The sequence below is a fragment of the Mustela putorius genome, unplaced genomic scaffold (assembly GCF_011764305.1).
Source record: "Mustela putorius furo isolate JIRA1106 unplaced genomic scaffold, ASM1176430v1.1 tig00003834_pilon_pilon_pilon, whole genome shotgun sequence".
NCBI lineage: Eukaryota > Metazoa > Chordata > Mammalia > Carnivora > Mustelidae > Mustela > Mustela putorius.
In genome coordinates this window covers 85,147,562-85,170,016 of record NW_025421987.1, presented here as the reverse complement: position 1 = coordinate 85,170,016, position 22,455 = coordinate 85,147,562, and the positions used below count along the sequence as shown (strand labels likewise).

Genomic DNA, 22,455 nt, shown 5'->3' with positions numbered 1-22,455 from the left:
CCCCGCCCCGGCGCGGCCCAGCCCCGGCGCGAGCTCCGCCCCCGGCAGCGGCTGAGCCGCGCTGGCCTCGCGGCAGATGGCCGGCCCCTCTGCCGGGCCCCGTGGACACCCCGCCCACCCGCCGGGCGGTGAGCTTGGCCGCCAGCGCTCGGATCCCAGACCTGCGGGGAGCTTGGTGGCGGTCACCTAGGCTCCCCAGACAGGGAAGGCAGATCTCACCAGGATGGCAGCGTTCGAGGACTCATCAAACCCTGGCTCTGGACCCAAGGGGGATAGGCTGTTCCTCAGCAGCCTGAGGTCACTCTGGCCCCCAGAGCTGGGAGGGGGGGAGCGGTTCTGACCAGGTATCGATGGAGGAAAGTGACCTTCCCGTGGCCCTTTCAGGGTCTGTTGGAAAGCATAGCAGCTGTCACTGAGTCTGCCAAACCGAGTTCCTTGCGGACAGAAAGAAATCGAGTTCTGATTCCTTCTTAAAAACCTCAGTATTCGGCACCTGGGTGGCTCAGTAGGTTAAGCGTCTGTCTTATGCTGGAGTCATCATCTCAGGGTGCTGGAATCCAGTTCCATCCGGCTCACTACTCAGCGGGGAGTCTGCTTCTCCCTCTGCCCCTCCCCTCTGCTCTGGCTCTCTCCCACTCTCTCAAAATAAATAAATAAAAACGAAATCCAAAACAAAACAAAAAACAAAACCCTCAGTACAATACCTAGGTGCAAAGCCATGGCTTAATAAACGCACTGATGGAGAATGAGTGCAAGAATGAAAATGAGTGCATGACTGGGTCAGTAAATCTCAAATCAGAACTAGGTATAATAGGTCCCTCCCTGACAGATCTCTTCACCCCTTAGCTTTTAATCCATTTAATAAGTGCACTCACTAAGGTGCAAGGCAAAATGCAGGGGATAAAGTGAAAACAAGACAGTTAAAGCTGCTCTCAGTCAGGACTCACCTGAAAGGAGGCACAGAGCTTGTAGTATCTTCAGAGGGACAAATGCCATGAAGAAGATAATATGGAGTGATGTGATAGTAAAAGGGAGAAGAGAACCATGGGTGGTTAAAGAAAGCCTCTTCCATCTGAGTGAAGACATAGAATGGAAAAAACAGCCGCTAGAAGAAGGTCTGATGTGGGGGGAAAAGCATTCCAGGCAGAGGGTGTAGTCAGGTATAAAGGCTCAAGTCAGGAATAAATTCTCCCAATTTGAGGAACAAGAAGGCCATTGTGACTATGGTGATAGTGGTAGAATGAGGCTGGAGAGGTAGACATGGGTTCTTTAAGGCCACAGGAGCAAGTGTGGACTCCTCCCACTCCTATTTTGTACACTGTTGCCAAATTAGCATTTTCCAGAGTAAGTACCTCTTCTCAGAAATCTCTCCACATTCCCCAGTGCTTTCCAAAGATTCTTAGTACAATATTCAAAACTCCATAATCCAAACTACCTACCTCTACAGTTTTTTTCATTATATCCTGGCTAAATTTTTTACTTCAGCAAACCAACCTATTTGCTAGCCCCTGCACATACCTTGTGCACACACCCATCTCTTTACTTTTTAAATTAACTATATGTGCATATTAAGAAAGCTCTTAATAGCAGTTCTTTGTCCCATTTTCCACCCCACCTCAATACATACATATTTTTAAACCTCATACTAGTTATCGATTTATGCATTCTGGACATTGCATATTTATTTCCAAATTTGAAGGATGGATTTTTCTTTCTTCCACCTCCCCCAGCCTCTTCAAGTAGTAAAATCATGCTTTTTGAAGTCAATATAGTTTTTTGTATTGACATTTTGCTCATGGTAAATGCTTCCTTTTTATAACTTTTCATTTCTCCTGGCATTAATCATTGCTTTACTTTTGCATTTGCTTTTTAATTTTTATTTTAATTAATTTATTTTAAAAAATATTTATTTATTTGACAGAGAGAGGGATCACAAGTAGGCAGAGAGGCAGGCAGAGAGAGGGACTGAGCAGAGAGTCTGATTCGAGGCTCGATCCCAGGACCCTGGGACCATGACCTGAGCCGAAAGCAGAGGCTTTAACCCACTGAGCCACCCAGGCGCCCACATTTGCTTTTTTAAATAGTATAACTACAATTAAGTCTTACCATATAATCTAATAGTTTCTCAATGCATATTTTGTTTACCCTGTCAAATATATTAGATAATCCAACCATTTTCTCCCTTGGAGCCTTCCATTCTCTTGCTCTGGTCTGCACTGTTGGCTGTCTCAGCCTGTGCACAGAGGTCATTCTGGAACTCTCTGCATCATCCTCAGAGTTCCCTTTCTCTCTCCTCTCTGTTGAATCCCCATTTCCTAGATATTTCACTCCTTTGCTTTGGTAAAGCACACTGTTCTGTGGCTTTCTTTGAAAGCATGGGAAATAAAACCCCTTTCAAGAACATGCAAATCTGGAAATATGATTTAAAGTAATTTTCCTTCAGAATTTTGAAGCTATTACCACATTGTCTTCCAGCATCCAGTGTCGCTATTAAGCAGTCAATTTGAGCTCTATTTTTCCTAAGGCTTTGCACGTGACTTGTTTTTACTCTCTCTGGAAGTCTTCAGGAGGTTCTCTTTATTCCTGGGGTTCTGAAATTTTTTTAAAAAGATTTTATTTATTTGTCAGAGGGCGAAAGCATAAGCAGGGGGATCAGCAGGTGGAGGGAGAAGCAGGCTCCCCGCCAAGCAAGGAGCCCAATGAGTGCAGGACTCCAGCCCAGGACCCTTGCATCATCACCTGAGTCCAAGGCAGACCCTAAACCGACTGAACCATTTAGGCTTCCCGGGGTTCAGAAATTTTATGGTGATACATCTTGGTACTAATTTACTGTGCTAGGCACTTGGTGAGCCCTGTCCATCTAGAAATTCAATAATACTTCCTTGAATTATTTAACATCAGGACCATTTTTTCTGTTATTTTTAGAGCTCCTGTTAGATGTTAGACCTTCCAGATTGATTTTTATTTTTTTCCTCCTTTATCATCTGTTCCCTTTAATTTTTAAATGACTGCACCTTTTTGTGAGATTTTCTTGACATTTCCAACCTTTCCCCTATCCAATTGGATAGGTAAAATGTTCACATTCAAAATTCAACTCCCTAAGGATGGATGTAGTTTTCAGCTTATTCAGTTCTCTAGTATTCCAGTTATCAGTAGGAAATAATTTACTCATTTTTAATTTCTAAAAACCCTGTTATCCAGTTCTCCCTTTTCATAGTACTTTCTTCATAGACACAGTATCTTCCCTCTTTGAATTTTAAGAATAATTATAGCTCCCCCCCTGCCCTGAGGTTTTCAAAAACCTCCCTACTTTCTCATTGTTTCCTTGATTTCAGTTTTGTTTTGGTCTCCACCTTTCACGTTGGAAGTATCCTCAAATTTTTTTTTAAAGATTTTATTTATTTATTTGACAGAGAGAGATCACAAGTAGGCAAAGAGGCAAGCAGAGAGAGAGAGAGGAGGAAGCAGGCTCCCTGCCAAGCAGAGTCCAATGCGGGACTCGATCCCAGAACCCTGAGATCATGACCTGAGCTGAAGGCAGAGGCTTAACCCTCTGAGTCACCCAGGCACCCCGGAAGTATCCTCAAATGTTTGATGGCCATTAGTCTAGTCACATTTAAGAGCGAAATACTAAAAAGCTGGTTGGAACTCTGTCCATGTACAGGTTTTTGTTTTTATTTCTACGGTTTTATTTTTAAAAGTAATCTCTACACCCAAAGTGGAGCTTGAACACACAACCCCGAGACCAAAAGTCACACATTCCATACACAGGGCTTATTAACTAACAAGTTTCACTGTAAGTGATCAAGTGGGGGTGATGATGGGTTTTTGTTTTGAATAATAAAAAAAAAAATGTATTCAAAAGCTCCCTCCTCCCCGCCCCCACTTTTTAGTTTGTTTTTTGCCTAGTGTGTGATGATATTCAGAGCCCTCATATACTTTCACTTAATCCCTCATTTCCAATCTAGCCCCTCATCCTCATTTCCATGTCTGTCTTGAGTCCGGGGCTCAAATAACTCTTCCTTAAGGTTCTGGAATTTCATGGGGCTATTTCATACATTCTGCCAGGCACCCATGACCTGTCAGTCTGAAAACTCAAGACCTTTGTACAAATATATTTGATAATTTCCTCCCCACCATCTCTTCAGAAACTAAATCTCCCAGGACTTGCAGGAGAGTAGGGCTAATCAGCAGGCTGAATCAGAGGAGCCAGAGACCTTTGAGGCCTTTTCTTGTATAGATCCTTAATTCCTCTCCACCCTGTTACCAACCAATCCTTATCCCTTCTGCCAAGCCTTTTGATTTAAAAGGGCACATTGGGTTTGCCTGTTATTAAACCCCTCAGCAGATAGAACCCATCTCATTCTGCTCTGTTAAGTCAACTTTCACTCTTTATTTTTCATTTTTCAAAATGTCAATGTCTCTCATTCATTGCGATCACCTCAGGTTTTCCTTATTGAGTGATGGGACTTTTCTGAAGAATTCCTTGACCTAGCACTTAAATGAGGTTTTAGAAAAAATAAAAAACCCACGTGTTTAATGTACGATATTTAAATGGAAACCCTTTGCTTTGCTTTTAAAGTCCCCTTTACCTTTTAGGACACTCAGCTGTCACAATCCTCTAAGCCTTTCCTAATTAGTCCACTGGAAGGAATCTATTCCTTCTAAAAAAGCTCTGTAGGGTGCCTGGGTGGTTAAGTGGGTTAAGCCGCTGCCTTCGGCTCGGGTCATGATCTCAGGGTCCTGGGATCGAGTCCCACATCGGGCTCTCTGCTCTCTGCCTGCCTCTCTGACTACTTGTGATTTCTCTCTGTCAAATAAATAAATAAAATCTTAAAAAAAAAAAAAAAAAGCTCTATAGGCCAACCCTGAGCCCTGCTACCCATCAGGTCCAAATAAGAGGTACCCTACAAGTTATTTGTATTTAACTGCTCCTCGTAGTCCATGCCATAATCTTTATATGCCCTCTAGGAACTAGGTCTTGCATCTGAAAAGCAAAAACTGAGATTTACTGAAGAAGAAAAGTAAATTAAGCTCCTTTTTTTCCTCTTTAGAAATATTCAGTAATGCCCCTCACACCCTAGTACAATTCAGTATCATCTTCCTTAGCTTACTTCTTTCTACCCAAATAAAATGAACACTGGCAACCATTTTATCTGTGATGTTCAGGAGGGCCACTTGTTACCAGTAGCATCTGTCACTGTTTAAGTGTCAATAGGGTAAGGGATTTAGGACAACAACAAAGAGCTAAAAGAGGTGAGACAGAAGGGCATGTCTCATAGCTGAGGTTAAAGGAGACTACAGAGCAAAACAGCAAACTCCAGCATGGCTCTATCAATGACAAGTTATGGGACATCTCTGAACATTAGGCTCATCTAAAAATGGAGGTAAGACCTACATTATCTACTGTGAAGTTTAGCTAAACACATGAAAAGTATTTAGCAAAATGCTTATCTTATAGTAAACACTCTCTCAATATTAGGAGAAATCCAATTTCATAGGATCTTCCTCTGTTCTTAGAATACCCACTGCTGGCCTGGGGTTATATTTGCCTCTGGAGGCAATTTCCCTTCACTGAGACACTGAATATATGCTGAAACAGAATTCTTGATTATAAGATTCAAGTCCTTAGCTTTACTCCCTTCAAGAGTCTTGAGACCTTAAGTAAACTTCCTCATCTTGAAGATGCTGAATATCCCAGCTTCCCTGATAGTACTGGGTCAACTGGATAAAGCATGTGAGGGACTGGGAGCTGGTTAATGGACTAGACATATGCTTGGGTCATCACCCTCTGGCAGGAAAAGTGTTTGGACTAGGACTCTCTATGGAAATAGGCTCAGGCACACCACTCCAGGACCACAAATTGGTCCAGAGAGGCAGGAAGAGAATCTAGGCCTCTGACTACCCATGAGCCATGACGATGGTCAGTTGGCAAGGCACCACAGTACCACCTAGTGGCTGTTAAACACACCCCACTTCTCCTTTTCCCCCAGGTGTTAGGGGAAAGCTGCCAGGTTCAGAACTCTGGTCACCTACAACACGAGCTGATCAGTCAGAGTTGGGAGAGAAACCAAATACATCCCTCTCTCTCTTTTTTAATATTAACAAATACAAGCAGCAGAAAGGGCCAGCTGCTCTCTGCTGTTCCCTGAGGGAAAGCCAGAGCACAAAACCGTTCCTCTGGGCTTCCTCTAACTGCAGGGCCTGCCTTGCTCCTCTTAGGCAGAGTTTTGTTGCAGCCCAACTTCCCTTTTCCCAACTCCTTGGTCAGGATGGGAAGCACATGGTTGCTGGCGGTGGGAAGAATACTGTAGTTCCGGCCTCTACTCCTTTAAGTCTCAGCTTGGATGGCGGTCACTCATCCTTCGGCAACTAGCTTCTCATTTGCTCTGGCCCAGAAGCCAGGAGAGCCATCAACCACACTCACAGAAGCAGGCAGTGCAACTTCAGTCATCTTCAGATGACTCCTCTTCTGCCTCTTTTAGCCACTGGATGAACCTCTGCAGCTGTAAGGAAGCAGAGTGGAGAGCTCTTGAGCGAGGGGCATATAAACAGCTTTAACAGCCACAGAGTCCCAGGGACCAGCCACCCTGGAGTCTGTGGCCAGAAGCCAGGGAACCAGACAATCACGGTGGTGATAAGAGGGTGGCCTGACTCACCTGTTGGTTCTTGCGCAACTGTCGGCCCTTGTCAGTCATATCCTTTTGGCTGAACCAGCTCAGGATTGCTTCCTCAGCCAGGATCTCTAGCTGGTAGAAAGCCATGAGTACCTGCAGAAGGCCAGCAGAAGAGATCTCAGGGACCTTGCAGAATCCAGCAAGATATAATAGGTAACAGAGGAAGAGGAGGCAAGATCTTAGCACCTCTCTCTACCAGACTATCAGCTTTCTTTAAAACACCAGTTGCTTTTAAAACAGGCGAAAATGAGCTTTTCCCTCTGGTACTAGGACAGGTATAACTTCTGGAACTATTGCTGGGTCCCCAGGTTAATCTCCAAATGGCTGCCTTACTAGCCTGACTCCCAGCTGTACTATCCCAGCAATCAGCACAGTAATAGGGGTGGAGGTGCTCTTAGTCAAATCCCATATTGGATTCACATCAGCTTGTTTTGTGTCTCTATGGAGGGAGCCAACACCTGTTTCAAAGTAAATCCAGGACTCTGGGGCTTGAGGTGGAATTCACCTTGGCAATGGAAGTACTAAGAGCTTCATGCTCCAGGAAGAAGTCCTCAATGGCTGCCAATGCTTCCAAATGATCAGCTGCACGCTTTATGTAGTTTCTAAAAACAGGACTCCAGGACTTGAGCAGCTATGGAAGAGAGGAGAAGGGAGCTGCAATATATTCCTGAGCATGCACCTATACCCAGACAGCAAAAGAAGTCAATATTGAAAAGATGGGACTTTCAGGATATGACAGAACAAAAGGGAAATGATACAGGCCTGAGGAATCATGTCAGAGGGACTTGGGAATTGTTGGCAGTCAGGGCTGGTGACGAAGAAAAGATTTCCCAGGGAAAGTGGAAGGAGGTCAGTTATAGGCTGCCTCAAAATATCTATTACCAACCTAAAGGTTGATCTCATTCTGGATCAAATCATTTCAATCAGAGAATATAAAAGTCTGGGTCTATCCTGGCCATCATTTGGGGTCTAGTATGGTCTGAATCCTGGAGTCTCAAAGAGCACTCAGTATTGAACCTAAATGGACTCCTCTGAACCAGCCAAGCCTGTTCTAGTACCCAATCTGCATCTAAGGGCAAGGAGAAAGGAACCACATGTAACACATATCCCATGATAAGACCTTCTACTCCCTATTTCCTTTAAAGTGAAACACGGAGGGGCGCCTGGGTGGCTCAGTAGGTTGGGCCTTTGCCTTTGGCTCTGGTCATGATCTTGGGGTCCTGGGATTGAGCCCCACATCGGGCTCTCTGCTCAGCAGAGAGCCTGCTTCCCCCCTCTTCTCTGCCTGCCTCTCTGCCTACTTGTGATCTCTCTGTCAAGTAAATAAATAAAATCTTCAAGTGAAACATGGCAAGGACATGGATGTGCCTCCACCCAATCCCTTGTACCCAGTCCCCATCTTTGCTCACAGGAAGCAGCAGGGAACAGTAACGGTTTGGGTCCAGCGGGGAATCCGTTTGCTGTAGGGGGAACTCGAGGACCACATGGCTCAGTACCTGCATCACCTCTTTTAGGCTTATGTTGTAGGCATACCTGTGGGGAGACACGGGTGACACCAAGGCCTTCACTCACCCTTTTAGCCTGCTGTAGGACTATGACTTTGGCAGGACACTGGGGAAGAAGTCGGCTAGAACAACATGCAAGGGGAGAGATTTGGCAGGGGGAAGTCTGTGCTGAGGCCAGAACCTAATGCTCTACTTGCTTCAAATGCTACTGGCCTTGTCCATTTGGGATGCTGAGGGAATCGGTTCCTATTTGGGAAGGAAACAGGAGAGAACCTCTACCTGCCTGGGACTACCCAGAGGAGAGGAGAAGAGGGAGGGCTGCTCTTACTTGAGAGAGTTGATCTCTAGGACAAGATTGTCACAAGAAATGTTCTCTTCCTTGCCCCGCTGTAGTGTTCCTAGGACTTCATTCTGGAACACTGAAATCAAAGCACGAATAAGTTCATGAACCAATAACACTCCAGAATGCTTTAAGTTCCTTAGTCCTGACTTTATACCAAATCCTTCTGGGAGAAACCGAAGTCTCTGGCTAGTTGATCCAGGCAAAGAATAAACTGGAGGTTTTCTTCTTTTGTCCTAGGACACTGCTCCCCTGACCAATCACCTTTGATGTCATCCAACTGTGGGGAGCCCGCTCGGCTATCTAGCTCCTCGGAATCCATACTCTGCTCGCTTTCAGTTTCACTCTCTTCTTCCACGTTGATTTTGAGTCCTGAGAACCCATAAGGGTGAGAAAAAAGAAAAATTAGGAAAGAGCTGTTGACAGAGAGGAATATATCTACTGTGTCTGAATGAATAAAGTAATGAACGAGTAGTCGGATTCTGAAGTGTTCACTTTTCATCAAAATATTCTGACTTAGAAGGGGGGAGCGGTGACACGGATAAGGCCAAACTCACCCCACAAATTCTGCCGTAGTCCCTCTTCCTCCTCCACATTTATGTCTGCAGCTTTCCAGAGGTAGCCCTGGCCAGCAACTCCGACTTCTGCTGGATTGTAACCTGGGAAAGGCAGTGGTCTTTAGAGAACACACTTCGGAGAAGCACAATCCCTGAAGGAGGAAACACTGGTTTTCCCATGGGGCAGAGAGACACACAATCGCCCCACACCTGATTAGCCTCATACCTTTTAGTTTCACTTTCTCCTTTTCTTGGTTAGCCCCAGAATCGTCACTGAACTGACCATCATCCTCATCTTCCTCTGCATCTGGAGGGTGTAAAGAGATCACCGAGCCCTCAGGCAGCGTGATGTCTGGGCCCACTACCACCTAGGGGACACAAAAAGAGTGGGTTGCACAGCTTCATCAGTGTGCTGGGGAAAGGTACATCCTGACCACGAAAGAGATTTTTACTATAGGAACTAGAAGACAAACGGATTCACTGGATTTGGACTCTCAATTCTGGCTGGATCATGGGCGAACATAATGCCCCTCTGGTTCAGCATGACCAGCACTAAGTTTGGGGTCCTTGTGTAGTATAGAGCAGGGCTCACCTGGGAAGTGAGAACACAGTGTGGCTTCAGCGTAACTTGTTCCTTGACTTCAGCATTGTCACAGAGCAGAGACTGATGGATCTGTGCTCCAGCAGCCACTTGGACACCCCGCCACAGGTATGCCTGGTCCAGCACCACGTTATCACCTGGCTCAGGACAGGAAGTACTTCCGGTCACTCAGGGTTCTAGACCAGGGCCATTCCAGGAGGACAGGGTTGACTGATAGCAGCACACCTCCCACCCTGCTCCATCCCCTAATTCACCAGAAACACCCTCTACACTCCAGCCTGAGGACAGAACATTGCTTAGCATGACCATCCTCTACCAGGTTTATAACAATCACAGACTATATACTGGACTTAAGAACCTGAGAACCTTCAAGATATCTGGGGACCCCTTTATACTCAAGAACCTTATTAGAATCATATCCACATCTAGAAGTAGAATTGAAATTTCCCATGTCTTCCTGTACATTTTTATTTTTTTAAAGACTTTATTTTTAAGTAATCTCTACACCCAACAGGGGCTCAAACTCACAACGCCAACCTCAAGAGTTCCATGCTCTAGTAACTGAGCCAGCCAGGGACCCCTCTTCTTGTACATTTTAGAATTAGAATCTTATTGTTCTTTAAAGGGGGAAGTTCCATTAGAAGCATCCTATTCCTACAATCAGAGTGAGTCACCAAGAGGCCAACCAGGCAGTTATGGTTGAGTTAAAAAGAACACTGGACTTGAAATACTTAGATTCAAGTTCTAGCACTACCTCTCATTAGCTATGACCCTGAGGGAGACAACCTCTTTTAGCCTGTTTGCTTGGCTATAAACTGGAGATAAATAATACCTACTTCACAAGGTTTTTGTGAGGATAAATGAAACAATGCATGCAAAAGCCCTTTGTAAACTGCAATGCACCAAACAGATGTTATTATTGCCTGTTAATTATCCATTTGGTCCTGAATGTGAATAGGGTACTTTGGAATGTGAAGAGTCACCCAATAAGAGGCTCACAGGCCACAGATTAAAGGCTACAAATCTCACATCCCCATTTCCCTCCTTTATTAAGGTAGTCACTCTGGTTCCTTATTCTCAGGGACTATCCCACTGTTTCCTTCTCTACCCCCATCCCCCCCGCTCCCTGGGTTCCTATTCCTAGGATGACCATCCTGACTTCCCCACCTGTGCTCACCAATGTGGCAGCCAGGGCCAATGACACTGTTGGTGATAAAGCAATTGCTGCCAATGACAGTGCCAGAACCCAGAAGCACATTTTCCTCTAGGATGCTGCCATGGCCCAGGCTGACCTCAGGCCCTCGGTAAATGTTATGCCGGGAATGAGTGCAGCTCTGGGTTGTGTTGTCAGTGAAGTTTGCCTCTGGGGTGAGAGGGTAGACCCATCGGCGGATGACATCAGCGCAGACTGCTGCATACATGTGCAGGTTGGAGACCCGGGCACCATATTCCCTAGTTGTCACGTGCATGTGGATCTGGTTTCCTAGGATCTGAATGGGGAGAAGGAAAGGGAGGTAGCCCAAGCAAGTAAGAGAGGAAGAACATATCCAGGTACAACTCCTTCTAATCTTAAGTTCCCCTCTGCCCCTCGGTGTCATAGCCAAATGGCCAAAATTTTTCTTTGTGTCTGATTCCCTATTTCCTTTTCCTTCATCCTAAAGCTCAATAAAGCCCAAAAGGGGACCAAAAGTTATCATCAGCCTAGGATAATGGCATAGCCCTCTTCTAAAGAGGCCCAGGAGCCTTTTCTTACCTCCTCATTCACTAACAGGCCTCGTACAAAGTCATCTCGAGTTTGGTAGTCAAAGTTGTCTGTAAAGAGTTGAGCCACCTGTTGGGGGGAAGTTGGGTGGGACCAAGGTGAGTGCTATTCTCTGGAAACAAAAATAAGTCCCTACAGACCTATCAGACCCTATGACAGTTGGACAAGGGCCAGAAGCCCAAAAAGGTTCCCAATGGGATATTGGAGCCAGGATGACAGCATCTGTTTACTGTGGAACTCAGAGTTCTGCTCTTTGGATGTGCAGCCCTGGCCCTGAAGAGCTCACCTGAGGAGAGCAGATGCTGATGTGACAGTCCAGTAAATCATAGCGAATCTCTACTCCATCTCCATTGCCCTGGAACAAACTCTGTGGGGAAAAGGCATAAGGACTTTACCAAAAAGAAAAAAAAAAAGATTTTATTTATTCATTTGAAGAGAGCATAGGGGGAGGGGCAGAGGGAGAAACAGGCTCCCCACTGAGCAGGGAGACTGATGTGGGGCTTGATCCCAGGACTCTTGATATCATGGCCTGAGCTGAAGGCAGATGCTTACCCCACTGAGCCACCCACGCGCCCGGTATAAAAACTTTAACCTGTCTCCTGCTGAAGCCTGTCACTCTCCCACTTCAGGGACCCCAGATACCCACACACCAGAGGAAAAGAAAACCGTCGAAGGCCTTGGGTCTTCTGGAAATGGAGAACCCGGTTTGTGGCACTATCCACAGCCACTACCACATTGTCCTCATGGCAACGAGTTGGGTGGCTAGGGGATGACTCTTTGAAGATCATTGTCATCACAGATACATTTTTTTCTAGCTTCCGCCTCAATCTATAAAGTATAGGAGGAAGAGAGCAGCAAAACAGCAGTCTTAGGGGCTCTGCTGGTCACAAACCCTTTGTCCCTACCATCTTCCCATCCTGACCTGTGTTCTTCCAGGGCTCTGGTAATATTGATGTTTGAGACGACATCCCCATACACCAGAAGGAAGTCAGAGCGCACCAAGGCCTTGGCATCAACATCACGGAGAACATCCCCCAGTGATCGATATAATTCTGATGTAATTATTCGAACCACATTGAGGGATGTAGGGCGGCACCACTTGGATTTCCTAAAGGAAGGGGATGAAGGGAATGAGTAAATCAAGCATAAAGACCACGTAGAGCTTCCCTATTTTTCTCACCCATTCAACACTCACACCCCTTCTCAATGGCTTTTTTGGGTTTCTGCCAGCATCTTCAGCTTCAAAGAGATTTATGAACTATATATAATTAATGGTTTCAGCATCCTGTGTCACCAGTCTTGTTTTATGGGTTAGAGAAACATGGTTATTTCTTCTCCATACCCTGACACTTGTCCTCTAACATGGATTTGAATTCAAAATCCTGCTGAGATTTAGAGTATACAAAATATCCTGGGAACACATTTCCACTTCTTGCCATCCAAAGTCCCAGGCAAATTTAGGAACTGTCTAAAGGATACCACGCTAATATCCTAGTCTTTATTCCCTGAACTTCCATAAATCCCGAGATTCACTCTTTTTCAAGAAGATTTCATCAAGTATTTGTTAAGTAAGTGTTTATACGTTCTTTGTACTAAGATAGGCACTGGGAATACAATGATGAGGCACTCAATATTTACAAGCTCAGTGGAAAAACAGAGATGTTAGTCTTGTAACTTCCATACCGGAGCCATTAAATAAAAGCAAAACCTATGGAAAAAAACTTTCTTTTTTTTTTTTTTTTAAAGATTTTATGTATTTATTTGACAGAGAGAAATCACAAGTAGATGGAGAGGCAGGCAGAGAGAGAGAGGGAAGCAGGCTCCCTGCTGAGCAGAGAGCCCGATGCGGGACTCGATCCCAGGACCCTGAGATCATGACCTGAGCCAAAGGCAGCGGCTTAACCCACTGAGCCACCCAGGAGCCCCGGAACAAAACTTTCTAGGTGAGAATGAAAAGAAATCCAAATGCAATTCTTTAATCTTTGTTACAACTGTAGCTGCTCACCTCCTGATAAGTGAAGAGAATGCTCTTAGTTCTTTTGACAGACAGAAATCACAAGGAGGCAGAGAGAGGCAGGCAGAGAGAGAGGAGAAAGCAGGCTCCCCGCTGAGCAGAGATTCCGATGCGATGCGGGGCTCTATCCCAGGACCCTGGGATCATGACCCAAGCCGAAGGCAGAGGCTTTAATTCACTGAGCCACCCAGGCGCCCCGAAAGCCCTTAGTTCTTATGACAGAATCCAAATAGACATCCCCCCCCCCTCACAATTTCCCCTTATTTAGTTACAACCATCCTAAGGAAAGTGGAAAAAATGGTGAAACATGGAAAGAAAAGTTCCAGAGCCTTACAGTAAATGTTCCTTGATTTGAGCAGCCTTCCAGCAACAAAAGACAAAGGTTTCCTGTACACCTGTGGCAGTCAGAAATTCCAGAGTGTAGTCAAGTAGTGCTACATTGGCCAGGGGCAAGAGTACCTGGAAGGTAGAAGATGAAAAATGTCTGACATCTTGAATCCAGGAAGGACCTCTGGGTACTATTCTTTCCTCCACTTAAGCACAATTTTCACTTCCCTACCACTGTTTCCAAACACCGTTGTTTTACTTTACCTTCTCAAGGTAAAAGTAATCAGGTCTCTGCCTTTGATGTTCATGGCATCCTCTAAGCATAAGAATCTGTGGTTGGAATCTAATAGTAAGTAAGCATGGCATCTACTTGCTTAGCACAGGACATAGCTACTACAGAGCAGCAGGCCACCTTGGCAAAGGAAAACACTAAAAATCAATCCTATTTTCAGAAACTTAAGCAATGATAAGGCAATTTCCCTCATTAAATTTCCTTCCTTGATCCTCTTCTAAGGGGAGTCAGAGGCTAGACACCCCAATCACTCGTCCCAGATGAACAGCCATTAGGTTTTGGGGGGAGGCCTGGGGAGTTAGGATTCTTCATGAACCGAATGCAGCTCCCTGTCTTTGACTGAACTGGGGACTGCTGAGTGACCCAGCAATCCCTAAAACGAATCCCCCAGTCCAATTCTCCAGTACCTAGACAATACTGGGTCTGCTGCATCAAGCCACTAAAACCTGTTCTGTCCTCCTTTTGACAGATGGCACCAGCTGTCATTAAAACCTGGAACGAAAAAACGCACACCCTCCGAGATTCAAGACAGCTGTTACTATGGGATTAGATTTTTTTAGGCATATGGCCTCTCTTTTGCAAGCAAAAGGAAGTGTTGTTCCCATTCACCCAAGGATCTTTTTCCACTGCACAGTTAAAGGCATCACAGCCTCCGTCTGAGGCACTGAATCCCCATGTAAAGGCTTCTCACAAGCACGGCTTTTACATTCAGCCCTCTGCATGCCTTCCAAACCTGAGGTGGTCAGGACTACGAATGCCCATCGGCCAGAGCACTCCTCATCAGGCAGCCGAAAGCATAACCTGCTCTAGCCCGGCCACGTTCGGGCCCTCTGGCTGCTCCCGCACGCGGCGCTCACCCGAGGCTGGTCCTTGGAGATGGGGAAGAAGCGGCGATTGAAGCTATCTGCCACCAGAACTGCTTGCAGGGGCGGCGGCGGTTCCTCCTCCGTCCCTTTGGCTCCCCCACCGCCGCCTCCGCCGCCTCCCGGCCCAGGGCCGCTGCGCTTGTTGGCCCGATTAGCCGCTGCACCTGGTGCAGTAGCCGCCATGTTCTTTCCTCACGGCCACCACTTCCGCACGGGAACCGACACGGCTCGCAGTAGGGGACAAAAAGGACCCGGCGTTGGAAACGCGCTGGACTAAAGAGGGGGAGGAGGGAGGAGACGCGGAAAACGCAATGCGCAGGCGTGTGGCCCGGGAGTGTCCCCGCGCCATAGTGTGAGCTGGGAGGAGCCAGCCGTGCGCCTCCGGCCCGCCCCGCGGGTTGAGGCGCGCGGTGGTGTGGAGTCCTTTGGACCACACACTCGATCTGCAGGTACAGTAGGCCTTCATTTGTACGCGAACAGGCTGCGATTCTTGAGGGATGGTAGGTCTGGGGGTCTCTGCGAAGGGGCCAGATCCATTCGGAATATGTAGTCTTCCTCGCCCGGAGCATGTTAACAACTGTAGCCCTCCATCTACATTCCAGTCACATAAATGTGACCCGGCATCTCGGGGAGCTCGGACCCCACCCAGATAGTCCCTTACCCCAGGCAACTCACAGTCCACCTAAATACGGAACGTAGTATAGTATAGTAGGGAGAGTAGCAATTCTGTTGAGCGCTGATGGTGGCCAGGGGACCATACAAGCCTTAAGTCGTTTAGTTCTTCACACATTTCTGGAGAACGTCCTTATTCATTCGTTCGTCTTCTTCATTCGTTTGTTTCTTGAACTCTCAGAGAGGGATGAGCTTCCCCCAGCTACTTAGTGGAAGAACTGGTATTGGACCCCGATCTGGCCCACTTCATAGTGCCACAGTCTTTCTGCCAAGTTATGTGGGGCTGAAAGTTACTATATTATGATTTCCTCATTTCTTCGTTCATTCGGCCTGTCGGCATTTATTGAAACCCTACTCTTAGAGTGGAGTTGGGGTGGATCCAGGAACACCATAAAGTTGAGTGGGGCTGGAGGTAAGCCTTGGAGGCGGAAGGAACTTCGAGCACAGAGACTCAAACAAAGCTCTAGGCTCAGGAGATGGGGGAGGATTGGGGGGAAAGGTGGTGGCTGCAGGGAGAAAACCAGGCCTGCTGCTGAGCCAGACCGTGGAGACTCCGTGGAAACAAGGTAACACAGCTCGGCTCATTTGTAGGTCAGGAGTTTTCCAGCAAGGCATTGCTCCCAGAACTGTCCGAATTCCACAATCGCTTGTCCTGCAAATACCTGCACACCCATGCTCTCCTTGCGCTTTGGGATTTGACATTCGGAAGGCTTAGATTTGTTGTTTCCACGTAGGACCAGGGAGGTCTTTTCGTTTCTTCCTCATCCTAGTGAATGAGACTGCTGGGCAAAAACTATTTTTTAAGGATTTTGGAAAATTAAGCCTGGAGAAGGAAAAGTAGGAGGCAACTCAGTAAAAGTTTTTGATTAAATATTTGTACATTAACAAGAATGCTGTTCTACTGTCCTACAAATCCATAGGCAGAAAGAAAAAAAAGGATGACTAAACTGGACTAGTGATATGCGGGTGCTGGCACACACATGGAGGTAGGGTGATGGTGGTAGTGGAGATGGTGAAGCAGATGGAAAGTAGGTTCAATTCTAGATATTTTTAAAGGCCTCTTGTGACCCGGGAAAGTGGTGAATGATAAATCCCGGGCTTCTAATTCTGTAGACAGGTAACTGGATGGATGAGGTTTTTAATGGATGGGTCTCAGAGAGAACATTTGTTTCAAAACTTACTAGACTCAACAACAACAAAAATTGAAACAAAGAATGAGTCAAGTTCTTGAATAAGCATTTCTCAAAAAAAAAAAAAAGATATACAAATGGTCAGTAAAGTACATGCAAAGATGCTCAACATCACTAAACATTAGGGAATTACAAATCAAAAGTACAATGAGATGTCCCCTCACATCCGTCAGGATGGCCACTATCAAAAAACCAAACCAAAACGAAACTGAAAATAACAAGTGTTGGTGAGGATGTGGAGAAATTGGAGTCCTTGTGCACTGTTGGTAAGAATGAAAAACAGTATAGCCACTGTGGAAAATAGGACAGTGGTTCTTCAAAAGATAAAATATAGAATTACCATAAGCTTCAGCAATTCTATTTCTGGATATATACTGTGAAAATGGGGTCTCAGATATTTAAACACCCAGGTTCATAGCATCATTATTCACAATAGCTAAAACATGGAGAGCAAACCAAGTGTCCATTGGCGAATAAGTAGATAAGCAAAATGTGAGATATACATATGACAGACTATTATTCAGTCTTAAAAAGGAAGGAAATTCTGACATAATCTATAACATGGATGAGCCTTGGGGATATTATGCTAAGTGAAATAAGCCAGTAACAAAAAGACAAATACTGTATGATTCCATTTATATGAATACCTAGAAGAGTCAATAGATAGTAGAATTGTGGTTGCTAGGGGCTGGCTGGGACAAGGAAATGGGGAGTTACTGTGTTTTAAAATTTTTCTTTCGGGCGCCTGGGTGGCTCAGTGGTTGGGCCGCTGCCTTCGGCTCAGGTCATGATCTCAGGGTCCTGGGATCGAGTCCCGCATCGGGCTCTCTGCTCAGCAGGGAGCCTGCTTCCTCCTCTCTATCTCTCTCTGCCTGCCTCTCTGCCTACTTGTGATTTCTCTCTGTCAAATAAATAAATAAAATCTTTAAAATTTTTCTTTCATTTTCTTTTCCAAAGATTTTATTTATTTGAAAAAGCATGTGTGTTGATAAATGTTCAGATTTTTGGGTGGGGTGGGGGGAGGCTGCAGGTTTGCTATTACAGGTAATGCTGCAACAAGCATCCTCCTATTGATATCTTTGTAAATTTGCATTCATTTGTTTAAAAGATTTTATTTATTTATTTGACAGACGGAGATCACAAGTAGGCAGAGAAGCAGGCAGAGAGAGGAGGAAGCAGGCTCCCTGCTGAGCAGAGAGCACCTGAGCTGAAGGCAGAGGCTTTAACCCACTGAGCCCCCCAGGCTCCCCTGCATTCATTTTTTAGAACTCGTTCTTAAAGGAGAGTGACTGGTTCAAATTGGATACAATTCCCATGGCAAATGATAAGCTGTTGAACTCACTGGGAAGCCTGCTGATGCGTAAATGCTTAATTATTACATAATTGCTACCCATGGAAAATGTGTTTTTGTCCTTACAACAGCAATGTATGGGAGTACGTTTCCCTACAACCTCACCAACACAGTATGTTGTCAACAATTCGGAGTTTCTGCCAATCCATAGACGAAACAAAGTGTAGTTTTTTTTTCTTTAATTTTTTTTTTTACAAAGTGTAGTTTTAATTTTCATTTCTCTTATTTTGAGATATGTTGCATCTTTTCACATGTTAAAAGACCATTTGTATTTCTTTGGTCAACTATCAGTTCTGCTTCTTTTTGTAAATTAATATATCAGCATTAAGGTGTGGGTCTTAAATATCAATCAGTTTTGGGGCACCTGGGTGTCTCAGTGGGTTAAGCCTCTGCCTTTGGCTCAGGTCATGATCTCAGGGTCCTGGGATGGAGCCCTGCTCAGTAGGGAGCCTGCTTCTCTCCCTCTTTCTGCCTGCTTCTCTGCCTACTTGTGATCTCTCTGTCAAATAAATAAATAAAATCTTAAAAAAAAACAATCAGTTTAGAATGTAAGCTCTGTGAAAATCAGGGCTTTCATCTGTTTTATTCACTCTGTATCCCAGGTGTCTGGATGAACACTCGGCACATGGCATATATTTGCCAAATGAATGACTGGTTGTTGCTAGTCAGTAATTGAGAGTCTGATGAGACAACTTTAAGCAAATACGTAAAAGTAATTTCAGGCTCTCCCAAGCTGAGGCTTTTTGTTTTGTTTTTTAATTGTGGTAAAATACATACAACATAAAATTTCCCATCTTGACCATTTTTAAGTGCACAGTTCAGTAGTGCTAAGGACATTCACATTGTTGTGCTACTGTCACCACCACCCATCCATGGAACTCTTTTCATGTTGCAGAACTACAGCCCTGTACTCATTAGACAAGAACTCCTCATTCCCTTCTCCCCTTAGCTCTGGCAACCAGCCTTCTGGTCTATTAAAGTCTATTGTGTCTATTTGAGCATTTAAATTTTTTTTTCTTAAGTTGTAGGAATTCTTTATATATTCTGGATATCAATCTCTTATCAGAGATATTATTTGCAAATATTTTCTCCAATTTCATGGGTTACCTTTTCACCCTGTTGATGATATCCTTTGATGCACAGAAGTTTTCACTTTGGTGAAGTCGAACTTATCTATTTTTCTTTTGTGACCTATACTTTTGGTGTCATATCCAAGAAATCACTGTCAAATCCAATGTTGTGAGGTTTTTCTCCTATATTTTCTTTTAACTTTTATTTTTAAATTTTTTTTTAAGATTTTATTTATTTATTTGTCAGAGAGAGAGAGCCAGAGCGAGCACAGGCAGACAGAGTGGCAGGCAGAGACAGAGGGAGAAGCAGGCTCCCTGCGGAGCAAGGAGCCCGATGTGGGACTGGATCCCAGGACGCTGGGATCATGATCTGAGCCAAAGACAGCAGCCCAACCAACTGAGCCACCCAGGCGTCCCTTCTTTTAGCTTTTAAATGGCATTTTTTTTTTCTTTCTCTTCAGGTCCTACTACAGAGATGTCAGAATAATGGTAGAGTATGTCCCCTGCAGGGTACCCTTGATATATACACAGAGCTGGCCGTTTCTAGGCATTGCTAAAGAGTCAGGGCTTTAGTGATCACATGCATCAAGCTGGTGGATTAGAACACTTCGACAGTAAATCTTAGAGCCTTTTGTGCTTCTCAGCTGGGCTTACTTGTGGCTTAGTAATCAGAGCCAATTGTTCACTGCCACAAGTGTTGCTTATTTTTCTAGTTACTTTTTGATCTGGAGTCATTCTGAAAGTTGAATGTTCTAAATATGTTATAGGATAGCTGAAGTTTTTACTGTTCATATCCTAGCTTGCTAGAAAATGACAGAGTAGCTAAACGTCTGAGTTCTCTTACATCGCATCTTTTTTTTTTTTTTAAGATTTTATTTATTTATTTGACAGATAGAGATCACAAGTAGACAGAGAGACAGGCAGAGAGAGAGAGGAGGAAGCAGGCTCCCTGCTGAGCAGAGAGCCCGATGTGGGGCTCGATCCCAGAACCCTGGGATCATGACCCTAGCTGAAGGCAGAGGCTTTAACCCACTGAACCACCCAGGCACCCCACATCATGTCTTTTTTGTCATTATTGTTGTTGTTGTTATTTTCCTAGAATCTTCACTCTCATCCCGGGTGATAAAACTAGTTTCTATGGGTATAACAATCCTCTTTGTCTTCTAGGCTGAGAGTTGAGGAAAAAAGATCCTCTAAATCTTCTATAGCCCAGTCAAAACAGGCTGGGATTATTCAGAAGAAACTTCACTTGTGAACTTAAGGGAAGGAGTGCCTGTGTGGCTCAGTCCGTTAAGCATCTGACAGCTCTTGATGTCTGCTCAAGTCATGGTCTCAGGGTGAGATTGAGTCCTGTATCTGGCTCCACCCTTAGCTCAGAGGGAAGTCTGCTCAATCAATCTCTCTCTCTCTCTCTCTCTCTCCCTCCTCCTCCCTCCCTCTGCCCCTCACCTCCCACCCCTCCCCTTGCATGTGCTAGCGAAGGCTCTCCCTCTCTTTCTCAAATAAATAGATAAATAAATCTTAAAAAAAAATTAAGGGAAGAGATGAAGGAAGGGGGGAAAAGGGGGAAAAGAAAGTCATTGATACATATGATACTGTACTTGGGCTGGGCCTTGATAAGGTGCTAGAGGGTGGCATGTGGAGTTGGGCACCACCACCCCCTAGAGGTCATTGCTGTGTTGTGCACCAATCAGTTCTATCTGTATCTATAGCTTAAGTCTGTATTTTAGACTTACTCAGGTACCTTTTGACAGAGTGTTCCAGAACTGTAAAGAAGGAGCCCACCATATCCACAATGTACTTGGAGCCCAGGATCCCTTTGGGAAGGAATTTGACCTGGCTGCTCTGAAACCAGTTTTGTTTTTCTTTTCTTCCTTCCTTCCTCTCTTTTTCTCGCTCTCCCTTCCTTCCTTTTTAAATATTTTATTTATTTATTTGAGAGAAAGCGTGCATGAGTACACATGTACATGCGCCTGCATCCACAAGCTGGGGAAGAGGCAGAGGGAGGGAAAAGCAGACTCTCTGCTGAGCAGGAAGCCAAACTCAGGCTCAATCCAGGACCCTGGAATCATGACCCCAGCCAAAGGCTGCAGCCTAACTGCCAGGCACTCCTGAGACCAGTTTTCTTGACGACAGCTTGAACTTCATAGATGGGGAGTGAGCCATCTCTCTCTGGAGAGAGCCAGTAGGGTTCTTGAGATAGCTTTGCCAAGAGAAAAAAAATAGTATGGCTGATGCATCAGCCTGATTATCAGGGTCTTGAATACTGATGTAGCAGGGATTGTAAGAAGATTGTGACACTATATCTTACCTGCTTTTTATTCAGGCTTCTCCAAGGGACATGGATGTTCCTGGAGGGGGAGGGCTGGGGTGTGAAGGAGAGGAAGCAGGTAAGGTGACCAACTGTCCATGTTGTCCAGGGCTATCCCAATTTTAGCATTGAAAGTTCTGCATCCTGGACTCAAGGAAATTCTCAGTCCTTGGAAAACTGGAATATTTGGTTGCCATAGAGGCAGGTGACCATGTGCCAGGAGTTCTGCAATGGTAGAAGATCATGACCGGAGGAGGTGAAGGCAGAGGCTTAACCCACTGAGCCACCCAGGTGCCTCAATAAATAAAACTTAAAAAAAAAAAGAAAAAGAAAAAGGAAAACATGCTTTATGTCAAACTTTAATGTACACATGAATTTTCTGGGGATCTTGTCAAAATGTAGACTCTGACCTAGGAGATTTTGAGGGGGGGTGCTGAGTTTTTACTTTTTTTTTTTTTTTTTTTTAAGATTTTATTTATTTATTTGACAGAGAGAGATTACAAGTAGGCAGAGAGGCAGGCAGAGAGAGAGAGAGGAGGAAGCAGGTTCCCTGCTGAGCAGAGAGCCCGATGCGGGACTCGATCCCAGGACCCTGAGATCATGACCTGAGCCGAAGGCAGTGGCTTAACCCACTGAGCCACCCAGGCGCCCTACATTTTTTTTTTTTTAAGTAGGCTCCTTGCCCAGTGTGGGCCTCAGACTCAGGACCCTGAGATTGAGAGTCACATGGTCTACCAACTGAGCCAGCCAGGTACCCCTGAGCTTATGCATTTCTTTTATTTTTCTTTCTTTCTTTGAGCTTATACATTTATTTTTCTTCCTTCTTTCTTTCCTTCCTTCCTTCCTTTCTTTTTCTTTCTTTTTTTTTTTTAAGGTTTTATTTATTCATTTGAGACAGAAAGAGAGAGAGAAAGCACGAG

The 22,455-nt window shown here is 45.1% G+C and overlaps 1 protein-coding gene and 1 long non-coding RNA gene across 8 annotated transcripts in view; one reads left to right on the top strand and one right to left on the bottom strand.

The window, feature by feature from the left end:
• Positions 1-113: 113 nt before the first annotated feature.
• On the bottom strand, positions 114-15,204 carry EIF2B5 (eukaryotic translation initiation factor 2B subunit epsilon). 6 transcript variants are annotated; one of them, XR_006609172.1, is made up of 18 exons: positions 14,933-15,204; positions 13,791-13,915; positions 12,365-12,550; positions 12,093-12,270; positions 11,729-11,809; positions 11,434-11,511; positions 10,858-11,170; positions 9,672-9,817; positions 9,306-9,447; positions 9,080-9,181; positions 8,787-8,894; positions 8,511-8,601; positions 8,066-8,210; positions 7,183-7,308; positions 6,660-6,770; positions 6,428-6,506; positions 2,461-2,591; positions 114-387 (listed from the first exon to the last, which is right to left on the bottom strand). XR_006609172.1 is itself a non-coding variant. In XM_045088680.1 (17 exons), exons 1-16 carry the CDS (start codon positions 15,122-15,124, stop codon positions 6,447-6,449), a joined length of 2,184 nt encoding a protein of 727 aa, XP_044944615.1. In that variant the 5' UTR covers positions 15,125-15,204; the 3' UTR covers positions 118-387; positions 6,428-6,446. The 6 variants fall into 6 exon arrangements, 5 of the variants coding, with proteins under 5 accessions (XP_044944615.1, XP_044944614.1, XP_044944613.1 ...); XM_045088680.1 differs by lacking the exon at positions 2,461-2,591 and having other exon boundaries at positions 118-387; XM_045088679.1 differs by lacking the exon at positions 114-387 and having other exon boundaries at positions 2,049-2,591.
• A 62-nt stretch (positions 15,205-15,266) lies between these two features.
• The window catches only part of LOC106005115, a 31,196-nt gene continuing 24,007 nt past the window's right edge, over positions 15,267-22,455 (top strand). The window contains exon 1 of one of the 2 annotated variants that reach the window (XR_001178275.2): positions 15,267-15,390. This is a non-coding gene — a long non-coding RNA (uncharacterized LOC106005115). The remainder of the gene's footprint in view (positions 15,391-22,455) is intronic. The other variant, XR_006609173.1, reaches the window with a different exon arrangement.

Excerpts from the sequence above, each read along its gene's own strand:
- EIF2B5 (XM_045088680.1), bottom strand. The coding sequence starts at position 15,124 with ATGGCGGCTACTGCACCAGGTGCAGCGGCTAATCGGGCCAACAAGCGC. Across the intron at positions 11,810-12,092 it reads GACGGTTTTCTTTTCCTCTG|AGTTTGTTCCAGGGCAATGG; the intron begins GTGTGTGGGTAT and ends TTTTCCCCACAG. Across the intron at positions 7,309-8,065 it reads TGAGCAAAGATGGGGACTGG|CTGCTCAAGTCCTGGAGTCC; the intron begins GTACAAGGGATT and ends TCTCTTCCATAG.